The sequence below is a fragment of the Tauraco erythrolophus genome, chromosome Z, assembly GCF_009769465.1.
Source record: "Tauraco erythrolophus isolate bTauEry1 chromosome Z, bTauEry1.pri, whole genome shotgun sequence".
In the NCBI taxonomy this organism is placed as follows: domain Eukaryota; kingdom Metazoa; phylum Chordata; class Aves; order Musophagiformes; family Musophagidae; genus Tauraco; species Tauraco erythrolophus.
In genome coordinates, this window is record NC_141496.1 from 29393020 (window position 1) to 29405790 (window position 12771).

Consider the following 12771-nt stretch of genomic DNA (forward strand, 5'->3'; position numbering starts at 1 on the left):
CTTTTCATTGTGGTTAGTTTGACAGAGGTGGAATGGGTACCTTTGGCTAGACAGCAACAGATCAATCTCCAAATATATTGGCAACCAACTGAGAAACAAAGTGAAAGCACAACAGCACACCACCACTGTCTGGATTTCTACCAGATAGCATCCTGCAATTCTTCTATGCTTTGAAACAAACAGACCAGTGCCAAGCACAAACACGCTTCTTCACAAGACTGGAGATGACTCTGTACCGCAGCTGTGGTATCACGGTTCCCAGGCATCCAGCCTCATCAGTGAAGCAGCAAGAAAAACTGGGAAGCCACACGTTACCAGCTTGCTGCTGCTGGCCCTCATGGCTCAATACACAGTCCCATGTGCCTCATCAGTTTGGTCACCAGCATTTGAATGTTTTTTTCTTCCTCATTTTCATCCTACGGTTACAGGTGCTGGAAGCTATTTTTCTGAAGAAAAAAAGAGCACGCAACCTAGCTAACAGTTGTTCATGTAGCTACCTTATTCCTGGCTTTTTCTTATCTTTTAACTAATTATTCCTCTGTTTTAGAAGGAAAAGGTAAGAAAAATATTTAGTAAGGAAAACCAACAATTCAATAGAAATTACTCCTTTACATTGAAGTGCTAACAATTAATACCATGGCTGTTGCTCTAAAGAAGGGTCACGTGGCCCTTGTAAAATTATAATCTAAAGGGAGCTAAAGCAGCCATTCCCAGCTGCAGAACCATGGGCTCCAGTCTGCTCCTGCAGCAGTTGGGATGTCAGTTACAGGTCAGCACTGTGAGGGGTTCTTTTCCACACACACCCTCCCTTCAAACAGCTAAGATATACAAAGATGCAGCTGTCTGGTGTGATAAGCCTGAACTCTCAACAGGGCCAAAGATCAGATTTTTCCTATAACATGGTCTCTCTCATGACAGATCCTGCTTTGACAGATGGACTCTTCCTGTGTAAGACTGAAGGTCGGTATTGGTGTCTATTCCTGAAGGCTATACAGCCGATATATGGCCAATATCTTTTTGTCTTCCATTTGGATAAGGAGTACAATGGTTGAAATGATTCAAGAAGTGAAGTAAGATGACGCAAACTGCACAGCAAACACCACAAAGAGTTAGGAAGCACACCAGTGTTTGCTGAACACGTCTTCCTAAACGAAGATAAAAAATATAGAACCCTTTATTGACAGGGAAGATAGTTTGTAAAAGCCTTTTAAAATTTTGGTACTGTAGTATTTAATATTTATATAAGGAGTAAAAATTACTTTGGAAGGGATCAAGGCAGTTTCAGTACAGCTGTCAGTACCTTCTCTTATTTTACTGCTCATTTTACTGCCATTACTGCAGCAATCTCAAAAATACAGTTTGTTCTGACTGAAACAAAAATAAATCTTTGACTGTGTTGCAAAAATTTTGGAGTGGGAAGTGGGGAGTTGTTTGCCTTTCAAAAATAGCATCTCTGAGATAGATCAAAACAAAAGTTCATTTCCAAGTTGTGATCAAGCTGAACTGAGTTTAGACTACGTGAACACAACATGCTAACTTCCTGAGACAGGATGTGTTTGTTATAGAAAGCATCAGGTTCTGTACCATGGGGAAATTTTAAATCTGAGTTTTCAGCTGCAAAATCTTAGAGCACTTCTGAAGAATGTGCTGTGCTAACACTGCTTCCTTTCAATCCAGAGGTCAGAGTACAGGAGATTAGCAGTTATTTCCACAAGTAACTTGTTAAAACATACTGATCGCACTCGATTATGAAAAGCTGTGCATTTACTACAAACATGGTGCCACACACTAAATGAAAAGATTTTACTACAACAACTAACTAGTAGATGGAGCAGTGGCTTATCTTTAGCAACATCGTATGGTACTGGTATGTGAGTAATGCTGTGCTAATTTCTGCAAGCCATTTATGAGATATATTCTTAATGCTTTTACACCAGTGGACACTAATGAGGATGTTTGCAAGTCACCCTTTAGCTTTAACCTACATCCATTTATAAGATATGCGTTTCCTTCCTTTCTCTGTGCTCAAATGTTTCCTCATGCCTCTGGGTGGCATTGATGGGAAGCCATTTTTGTCCACAAAAGAAGGTATCAGCACTCCTGAGCACAAGAGCTCAGCTGGGACAAGGTATGTGCATCTGACCATGTCTCAGGAAGCATGCAAGCTGGGTGCTCTTCACAACGGATACGTGACCTACGAAAATATTTCAAGTGTCTTTGGCGTACCTGATTGGCTACATTAAAACTGCATTAATTGATTACATCAATTCTAAAGTAACAGTAATGCTAAATTCAATGTTTCTGTAGCAGGGATGGAAGACTTTGTAATAGCTAGCTGTGTTTGTTTTTCTCCACCCACAACTTCCACAGCACTAACTACCAACATAGCCTGCCTGTAAGTAAACAGGCTGCGGCACTGCGCTAATGAAGGCTGAATGCAGCTCTGCAGGAATGCACAGAGTTCAGCAGTTGTATTCACAAGCTCTTAGGGTGCAAAAGAAGGCGACATTGACTCACCAGAAGCCAACTCAAGCAGAAGGTGAATCAATATGGAATGCTAAGCTAACAGCTTCTGCTGATCTGTGATGGCCTCAGGCTAAAACACATAGGGACGCCATCTCCAGCATGCCCCATACGCCCTGCTACCCTTGTTTCTATGTTACTTGCCACTCGAAGTTTACTACACATTATGGACATTTTGCTAAAAATACTATATTCAATCCAATCCAAACTTTGACAGAAGGTGTTGAGGACATCCAGTACGCAGTGCTCTGACAGGATATGCCTCAGCATTTTTCTACAAGTTTCCTCCTCTTTACAGATTGGAAGAGCATGCACTTCTCCAAAAAGTCCAAGTGTTCTTTTTATATTACTTTTAAAGTTAATATGTTCTTAATTTTTATTTGTTAGCACTTAATAAAAGGCATTATAATGAAATAAGAATAAGCAAAGTTGTAAACGTTTAAGAATTTGCTTTTACAACATGTATCAAGATTTTAGTCTTGTATAAGTAAAATAAGCTCTCAACAGTATATCTCTTCCCATTCCTACAGCTATGTGAAAATACACTGACACTAGAAATCTTGGTCATATTGTTAACTTTTATAATCAAATCCACTAAATTATTAGCCAAGCTTTAAGGATTACCACTTTAGATAAAACCAACATCACCTCTGGAGATTTAAGTCACCCTGACAAAGAATCTGCATTCATTTGTTTTGATGTATTTAAAGGGCTGCCACACTTCCTTGAAGTGGAAAAAATACATTACCAATTTAATTTTTCAAGACCAAGAATGGCAAGAGCAGTACAGATGCAAGTTAACGCTTACAGATTGCTGTTTCTTTTATATTGTTATTGGCGTCATTGATTCCTTTTTGTATTTCATCCAGCCACAGAAGTGCTGATTCATCTTGAGATTCCTGGAAAAAGGATAGAGAAAAACCTTGAAAAAACTGAATTATAACAAAAGTTGTCTGAACATACTGATAGAGCTCTGATATACAAATTCCCCTTGCAAAGCCCTCGAACACTAAAAATAATTTGACCACTTAAAATCAGCAGTAAAACATGCTCATATTCTGTTTACTGACTTGAATAAACTCCTGATCAAATACAAAGCTCTTAAAGTTTTCATGACTAGAAGACACCATCCTGCTAAAGATAAACAAAAATTTTGAGTGAAGCAAGAAACGTTTTCAATTCCGTAATACGTAGGCAAAGTAACCTCGGTACAAAATAAAACCACACATTACCAGGCATCAAGGTGATAGTATCATAAAGAGCACAAAGCAGAAGATTGCGGGAACTTGGCTTTCTTTCAGAATTCCTTATTTGGAAAGGATCCGTGTGTACACCTGAGTACACGTTACATTAGAAAGTACCAGCAAAAACTGACATAGAACGACAACTCAGATTAAGTAATGATTACCTAGGACAGGTGGTGAATGTTTCAGGAATTAAACAGCAGAGCAGGACTCACCCCTTCCTACAGGCTAACAGTGTGTGGAACTAAACCCAAGTTAAAATAGAAGGTGCAGGAAAGGATCAGCACCTCCACTAACCGACTGTATGCCTGACTGTTCACAGGTCAGCTGGCACTTCGGCTAAGAATACGAAGTGTCAAAGTTAAAGTGGCATTTAAAATCTAATCCAGTAGGTGGGGGGGGAAATTTTAATTCTAAAGAGGAAATAGGAGTGCCAGGTCTGTAACAGACTAATGATGAGAGAAACAGGAAAGTACAGATTTGATAAAGATCTAGGAGTATATACACACACAGACATTTCAGGAAATAAAAGCCAAAAACTCCCTCAAGCTAAAACAGTGTGGATAAAGAACTAGCCTCACAATGGATATCCCTGTTTTTGCATCCAACTCCAGGCCAAAAATCCAATAAATTTGTTATCCACAGAAATTAAAGAGAAAAAAAAAAAACCAAACCAGAAAGAGAAACTCTTCAGTTTGCATCATATATGTAAATAAAGTAGCAGAATATCTAAATAAAATCAAGTAGTATCAGGCAATTGTGTGACTGTGGACACCCACTGCAAAAATAGTAGAACGTTAGAGTTAGCACTTAAGAGAGTGCATACTAAATTCCCAAACTACAGCTGACAATTTTGTGAAAAGGATTGAGAAACTGAAAAGAATTCCTTATCTGGCATCCAGCTTCTACACACTAAATACAAGAACAGACACAAATACTGCTCTGGAGCCAAGTACAGTTTATGCCAAGCCTTGCCGCTAGCGTAGAAGCCAGACCAAAACTTCGGCTAATTTTGTCTGCTGGAAGCAAGCCGTCGTTGTTTGGCATTCAAGGAGGGGGGGGGGGGGGGGGGGAAAAAGCCAGGCAGAGAAAAAGGAAGGGATCAGAAAAACAGCATATGAAAACAGGGGAAAGGTTTTAGAGGCTGTAGGCTGTGAAGGGGTGGGAACTGCCTGAGCAGAGCAGGCAGCCAGATTGAAGGAGCACAGACAGCCAACAGTGGGTGGGTAGGTAGAAGGCAAAGAAAAGCACAGTTTTCTTAAGGCATGCTTGTATGCGTGGCTCGCTTTCACCTTTGCATTTGCTAAACCGAGGTCACTACACTCTTCCCCAAGTCTGGCTTCTTCCTCCAGAAGGGTACAGAGTTCAGCAACGTGACATTTCGGTCTGTGGATGAGACTCTCGAGGATTTACTAAATATACCCTTTGAGTTTTTCCAGAAAACACCTTCTTTTCCCTCAAATATCTGCATGTACAAATTCCAATAGAACCCCCCACATTGGCTTCAGGCTCATGGTAAATTAGGAGTTAAATTGCTGCTGTAAAGCAATTTTATCTCTCTGTTGGGCAGAGGCTGAAACTGAGTCATGTGTGCATATTTGGATACGTCACACCCTCTTGCTGTAGTAGACAAAGAACAAACTAGCTCCTTACCATAAACCTCGTGCCTACAGGATGCTTCTGCAGGAAAGATCAATCACTCTTTAGTACCTTACAGAGGGGAAAAAAAGGTGCCCCACAAAACGCCTCTTGAGATGAACTAGAACAGCCTCGCTGTCTGGCTAGCTGGATTTCACATACTATGATGAAGATACTGGTTTTCACTGGACTGCTCTCTCTTACCTCCACTCTTTTCACAACAGGTGAGTCCTCCTTTCTGCATCTATTCTGTATTTTAGTCAGTAACATGGGCTTTTTGATGATGTTGGCTCTTTGCCAGCTTAAATGTGTTGTACATGCATCATTACAGATTACTATGCTCTAGGAAGTCTCACAGCAGATTGATTATTCTTCCATTTCAGTGACACCTTACCTCCCCCCCTTCACCCAGTTGCTTTCTATAAGGAATTTTATTTAAAGGATCTTTCTGCCCTTGCTGAAGATGCACCTTCTCTCTAATAATTCTGTAGTGATATGATAATCTTAAACCTGTAGAGTCTTGCTCTTTCTGTTTTAAAATGTTCGACAGAATTACGACTTCACAGATGGTGCTATTAGAAGGAAATTCTCAGGTAACTATTGTGACAAAAATAACCACAGGAAATGGTCAACAAGCTCATTTTTTTTCCCCACTAGAATTAAAGCTGTTTTCAAACCAAGCTCATTTTTAAAAGCCGTTTTGTATTTACAATACACATGGACATGCATGCATATATATCTCTTCAAGAGTGACCAAAATTCATTTTCTGGATTAACCATCCAGAAAATCACTAAAATGATGCAGTCTACTAATGATAATTTCAAAACATTCTACGATAAATCTGCCAGTGAACATAGATAAAACTGTTTCCCATATTTTATTCCAACATGGAAGGGTGAAAGACAAACCCACAGATTTTAATCCAGATTTTAGTTCACTCTTGAATTCCAGTTTCAAGATGCATGCTTTAAGCTTTGAACTGAGTCTTTTCACATTAAATGCAGCTAAGAAAATCTTTAGGTGACAAAATTAATTAAACAGCTGTTTATTCTGCAAAATCTATTTTGCAAAATACTTTCTAAAATCAGATTTGAACACATTTGTGCTTCATCTGGAAATGTCAGTCTCTTCGCTAAGTTCTCCACTAAAGACTGAGTAACAGGCAGTAACAGAAATGTCACCATTGGATTTGCTCACACACTAATGATATTTACTCACTGAAAATTTCCCTGCTGCATGTAAGTTCTGTTCACTTACCAATAAATTTGATCTAATATCAGTCCAAACATTTGTATTCAGTTCTCAAGTCTAACTGCCCTTCCTCACATATAAAAAGCTGAAAAGACCGGGTTTGCTTTCATCAGAAGCTGAAGAATACAGAACACTGACATTAATTTGATATGTGAGGCCAAAAAATTGAGGGTTATTTCAGTTTTCTAATTTGAAAGTTTCAACTGGTGTTAGGCAAGACAGCACTTTTAAAATCTTTTGTAGTCACGCGTTTCATACGTAAGTGACAAGGATAGTATCGCTGTTTGCTTTGGAAATTCTGATCAAGCCTAAATCAAGGCTGCTGCTTATATGATGAATTAACAACATTGCTACTACTGGCCAAAACCCTTTGCCAGCAATAAACGTTACACAAGTGTCGGCTGTTTTTCACCAGAGATTAACGAAAACATCTAAAATGCAGAAAGATCAGCTTAACTCTAAACTCAGGCTAAGTTTTCGAGGTTGTGTGTGAGATGGCAAAGGAAGTGAATATTGTGCTTGAGCACGTTTGGTCTGAATGTTCAAAGCAAAGAATACCACCAAATCTTTTAAACATATATATCACTTTTCACATGGAGAAGAATACCCTTCTCTGTATCTGAAGGTGAGTTATATTGCTAATCCAGTAGTTTTCCTTTTTCACCAATTTTTACTCTTTTTTAAGCTTCAGAATTTTCACTGAATGGCTCTGAAATTAAAACCGTGTCTCTCATCAAGACTTTCCGTGGAATTTCAGCAAGGGACTATGATTACATCCCCCCTTATGCTATAGAAGGAGAGACAAAGACCATCCACATCAGGGAACACAAATGCACTTCAAAACAATCAAATGACTCCACTTTAACAGAAGTGAACAACACCACACTGGAGTACCTGAGCAGTTCTCTGAGCACCAAGCTAATACCCGCCGTCTACCTCAGTGCTGTTTTATTGGGTATACCATCTAATGCCATCATTTTGTGGATGCTGCTCTTCAAGATCCGGTCTGTGTGTACCGCCATCCTCTACACAAACTTGGCAGTTTCAGATCTGCTCTTCTGCATCATGCTGCCCTTCAAAATAGTGTACCACATCAATGGGAACAACTGGATTTTTGGGGAAATCATGTGTCGAACTACCACTGCGGTGTTTTACGGCAACATGTACTGCTCCATTCTGCTGCTGACGTGCATCAGCGTCAGCCGCTATGTGGCCATTGTTCATCCCTTCACCTACAAGAGCCTGCCAAAACGTGCCTATGCCATCGCGGTTTGCGCTACCGTGTGGACCGTCGTTTTTTTGTACATGCTTCCGCTTTGCATAATGCAGCAAAGCTATTACGTGAAACAACTGGACATTTTTACTTGCCATGATGTGCACAACGCCTGTGAAATGGTATCTTCCTTCCAGTTCTACTACTACGTTTCTTTAGCTATCTTTGGGTTTTTAATACCTCTTGCAACTATCATTTTCTGCTATGTCTCAATTATACGAACACTCAAGACTCATGAATGGTTCTGGTACGTCAAAGTCAGTCTTTTGATCCTTACTATCTTTGCTATTTGCTTTGTGCCAAGCAATATTATCCTTATTATCCATCACATTAACTATTACTATTACAACACAGATGGATTTTATTCTTTTTATCTAATTGCTTTGTGCCTTAGCAGCTTAAACAGTTGTCTTGATCCTTTCCTTTATTTTCTCATGTCCAAAATCAGAAGTCAATCCAATATTTACCTTACAATGGTCAAAATATCCAGAGAGAAATGAATTTAGTTCTATATTTATATTATCGGAATTACGATTTTTGTATAGTATTAACCCATGCAGCAGCAAACCTCAGGTGCAAAAATTAGGCTTAAATATTGACAAAAACCACTATCTCAGTAAAATGTACTTCCTTCCACACACAACACAAGGAACGTCTTCAGAAATACACTTCTCTGGCTCTATAATTTTATCACACATCGCAACTTCTGGTGTGCCTAGATTCAGGGAAGTGGCTCTGTACCTCCGTCTTCTGAGATCACCACTTTCATGGCCACGGAGAAGACACCAGAATATGATTCACCACAGCCTCTGAATACCAGAAGAGGACTCAATATCCAAATAGCACTTTCATGATTTCCAAATACTTCAAATTAGCTCTCATCCCACAATCACTGCAGGAACAGTGATACGGCAACAAGTTTTTGTCCCAGTGGAAATGAGAGCAAGTAAAAGCACTTTCTACGTACCCAGCAGCTGTCAAGCTTTGCAGAAGTTTTGTCACATAGCCAAGAGCAAATACTGCCCTGGATGCTGGAAAAAGCGCCAGAGTCCCTGGTAGGTTCAAGGAGCAGTAAATCTACAGCTGTAGACAGAGCCTGACACTTCTAAGGCAGCATCTCCCATGAGGCTGCTTAACCAGCTTTGCACTGGAGACTTGTTCTTCCACTTCGTGAGTGTCTACACTCCTCTAGCCCATGAGGATTGCTGGGAGCTAACTCTTATCAGCATGAACCCAGACATCTATTATTCTTGCTTGGTAAGCAAAACAGGGAAGCTATTTTGTAGTATTCTCTATTTCCACATCCTCACAGGAAATACCTACAGTGTTACAAATACTGAAGCTAGCTATGATTGATTGTTCACGTTAATAAAGCAAAGGGTCAGCTTTTAAGTTTACAGAAACTTAAAAACTACAGATATAGTGAGTATAAAGTTCCTGTAAAATGAGCTCAGTAGTTGGTGTTTGTATTTTTAACTGCAGCATGTAAGAAGGGGATAAAAAAATGTTTTACATCAGTTTGATAATAGTATTGTAAAAAATTTTACTTAAATAAAATAATTTGCACTGGAAAATATCTTCAAGGAATTTGCAGTCTGGTAAGACTCCCTCTTCTCAATTTCTTCTGGTTCCTAATTTAAGTTCGTTTTAAGCATGTCGTTCTCTCAACATGCACAAGAACAGATTTTAAAGATAACTTTAAAATAATCCAGATGCTACACAAATATTGTAAATATAAAAAAAGTGAACCTAACCATAAAATCTGTGTCTATCACTCAAAAAATAATACAGGAACCGTTTCTGAGTTTGGCACATGTGTTTAACTTTTCAGATATCCATAATACACTCCCTAAACACAGGGTTTCTCTTCACTGGGACCTGAATACGCTGGGTTTGAAACGGCCCTGAAAACTGCTAGAAGCTGTGGTTTAAGATTAGAGGAATAAATGCATTTCAGGTTTGCATTTTAAATTTCAAGCAAGGACCAAGTAAGCGTGATCTGAGATTAAGATCTGTAACGGGTACTGCAAGATTTGCGTGCAGGCTCTGCTTCCCCAAACCCACCACAGCTCTAGGGACATGACAGCAGGCTGGTTAGAATAAGCAAGCAGGTTTGACCCACTGTTTTTCCAGATGCTGGGGAACACAGGAAGTTCACAGGCAGATCTATCCGATCCTTGTAAATCAAATACTTCCTTTTACCACAGCTTACTCTTAAAACAGCTAAATACAATGAAAGGTAGATCTGCTTTATAAACAGGGCTCATAAAAAGTGAGGAATAGACAGACTTTAGACATTGCACTACCTTTTTAATTATTTTTTTTTTTTAAAGGACAGTTCAATCTAAATAATATCTTTTCCTAAAGAATGGTGATGTCTGTGGGATTGAATAGCACAGAGAGTAAGTCAGATTAATGCACCTGAGTATTTCTTTTGGGAGTACATATAGAACAGTGCCTAGCTTTCTTCCTAAACAGGAGCAATGCTCCTATTTACAGAGGAGATGTTCTAAGTGGTTGTCAAAGGACTGCAAAACCAAAATACCGCAGAAGAGAAAGATCAGCGGAAGTCTCTAACAACATGACAAATTTTTGAATAAGAAGATTTCAGAAAGATTGCACAACTTTTGGTCCAAAACTTGGAGACACCCATGTGTTTCCTATCAGCACGTTCACACAGGGGCAGGCACCAGGTTTGTCCCTTGGGAGCACGGCCACAGGGCTGCCAGAGGTCTCTTCCTCGGGGATGTCCTGGTTCACAATTCTGGTGCACAAAGGATTTGGCACATCCCAGGCCAGCGCTGTGCAGCTGCCACCTGCGCGGAGACTGTCTGCATGCCAATACCAGCCCTGGCCCTTCCAGGACAGGTAAAGCAGTCAGCATGTACCGTACCCTCCCCAGCACACACAGCGTGGGAAGAGGCTTTTCAGGATCCAGGGCACAGTGAAACCTGCCCTTACCTGGGAACCCAAGAAAGAATTTGAGATGTGCAAACACCTTTTGAAAGCTCTGACAGTGGATTGCAGAAACACACTGTTTCATAGCAGCTACCACAGGTGAGATGGCAAGATAGCTGGAAGGTATTTCTACAAGCCAAAGTTCAGAGGCTTTCTCTAGCTGTCCATACTACTTTAGGAACGCCTTATGTGAATTTTAAGAGTCTTTTCCAAATGCTGGACATTTTAAGTGCTACGCTAATAGCTTTAGCTAATCTTGTGTTCAGTCAGATCCTGCAAGCTGTTAGGCTGATCTTTGTTTATACTTCCTTGAGCTGTGATGCTAACCAGGGCACTGCTTTTGGGGACACAGATAGCAATATCCTGCTAAGATAGGTTTAAACTGAAAGCACATACAAGACGGCCAGTTTGTTGTTTCATGATAAAGCCGTTATTATAGAACACCAGATTTAAGTAACTGAGACTCCCCAAAGTACGTCCTAGAGGTTTGTTAAGGAAAATCATGACTCTTTCAGTATGACTATGACTAGTTTCTGGCAAAGCCCTCAATTCCCATTCATACAATAACTACCTGCCTGACACGTAGTTTACTAACTAGGTCCTTGCACAAATTTGTTAATGATGTCAGGGTGTTGCTGCCCACGTTTTGTAATAGCTGCAGCAACAAGAAAACAAGCAAGTCAATATATCAAGTTGATAGCGACACACATGCAGAATATGTCTTAATATTAATACATCGAGAATTAATCCCTTTTGTCAGTCAGAATAAGTTGTAGTGGAAAATTGCTTAGTGCCAGTTTTTGTCATTGGCTTGTTTACAACCCCATCAACACAGCTAATCTGAATATTGGGGGAATAGGACAAGGACACATCTGCAAGTGAAAAGAATTGGCATTCAGTTCTGACAAACAGCAAGAGTCAAAGCTCTAACCTTGCATTTCTGTGCTTTGGCATGGTGCAGAACATCCTGATAATGCCTTGCATTTACTGGTCTCACATCTTGCATCTTGGCTGTGGGTAACAGTAGGGTTTCTAGAGTTTTCTCAGGATCTCCTTGGTCAATTGCTTCATTAATGTGGCCAATCGCAATAATTCCTATGAAATGGAAAAGTTATTAAAGATATCAAAGAAAGATGCAACTTATCAGATATCAGATACAAACAAAGCAGTAACATGAAGAACAGAAAAATCAAGTAACAAGAAGCAGAAGCGGCAGCAGCAGCTGATTTAAAGTTATTTTTGCTCACATATTCATATGAAGTTACTAAGTTGTATAGTTTTCCTTTCTGCCACATTTATTAATTGATCGGAATCTCTCTCTTCATAAAAATCAAATTTATCCTTGCTGAAAAAGAGGAAAACATATTTCCCTGCTTTCAGGGCAGGAGTATCTACATAAAGCTTAAGGAAAGGATGGGCATCGCATCTAAATATGTTCACCTACATATTCGCTCACAGGGCTGAAAGACTTGTTTCAAGTGATTTTGGACCAGATTACCTGAAACTCTGATTTGACAAATACAAATACTGACCTCCCAGCTACAGTATTATATAGCAACTCAAACAAATTTCTTTAAATTTCACCTTAAATAATTAATCTGATAATGTTGACCTCATTAAGAAATCACTTGATCATTCAGATGTTCAGACCAGTGGCACTCAGGACTTCGGTCAGCAAGTAACATGGCCCAGTGTATTTAAAAAACCCACCAACTCATTTTCTTCAGACTGATCTCAACATTTTAAAATGAACATCCTCCCACCCTCAAACAGAGCTGAAACACACTGGTCAGGGTACTTCCTCCCTAAAGCCACCCCAGAAGGGAAGCAGTCAAGGGCTTCCTCATCACCTGTGAGGGATGGCATCCTTGCTGGCAGCGGAT

At 39.7% G+C, this 12771-nt stretch overlaps 2 protein-coding genes across 5 annotated transcripts in view; one reads left to right on the plus strand and one right to left on the minus strand.

Annotated features, from left to right (window-relative positions):
- Window positions 1-12771, minus strand: part of IQGAP2 (IQ motif containing GTPase activating protein 2) — a 113675-nt gene that overhangs the window by 28787 nt on the left and 72117 nt on the right. For all 3 annotated transcript variants that reach the window (XM_086630062.1, XM_086630061.1, XM_086630063.1), the window contains exons 14-15: window positions 11820-11983; window positions 3332-3422 (exon numbers count right to left, since the gene is read on the minus strand). In XM_086630062.1, coding sequence (XP_086486188.1) covers window positions 3332-3422; window positions 11820-11983 — 255 coding nt within the window. The remainder of the gene's footprint in view (window positions 1-3331; window positions 3423-11819; window positions 11984-12771) is intronic.
- On the plus strand, window positions 5572-8430 carry F2RL2 (coagulation factor II thrombin receptor like 2). Of its 2 annotated transcripts, none has more exons than XM_086630064.1 (2): window positions 5572-5629; window positions 7343-8430. In XM_086630064.1, the coding sequence occupies exons 1-2, from the start codon at window positions 5572-5574 to the stop codon at window positions 8428-8430; spliced, it is 1146 nt and encodes a 381-aa protein (XP_086486190.1). The 2 variants fall into 2 exon arrangements, with proteins under 2 accessions (XP_086486190.1, XP_009985021.2); XM_009986719.2 differs by having other exon boundaries at window positions 7349-8430.

Bases quoted from the DNA above. Each gene is read 5' to 3' on its own strand.
- F2RL2 (XM_086630064.1), top strand. From the start codon at position 5,572: ATGAAGATACTGGTTTTCACTGGACTGCTCTCTCTTACCTCCACTCTT. The intron at 5,630-7,342 runs GTGAGTCCTCCT...CTCTTTTTTAAG, and splicing joins CTCCACTCTTTTCACAACAG to CTTCAGAATTTTCACTGAAT.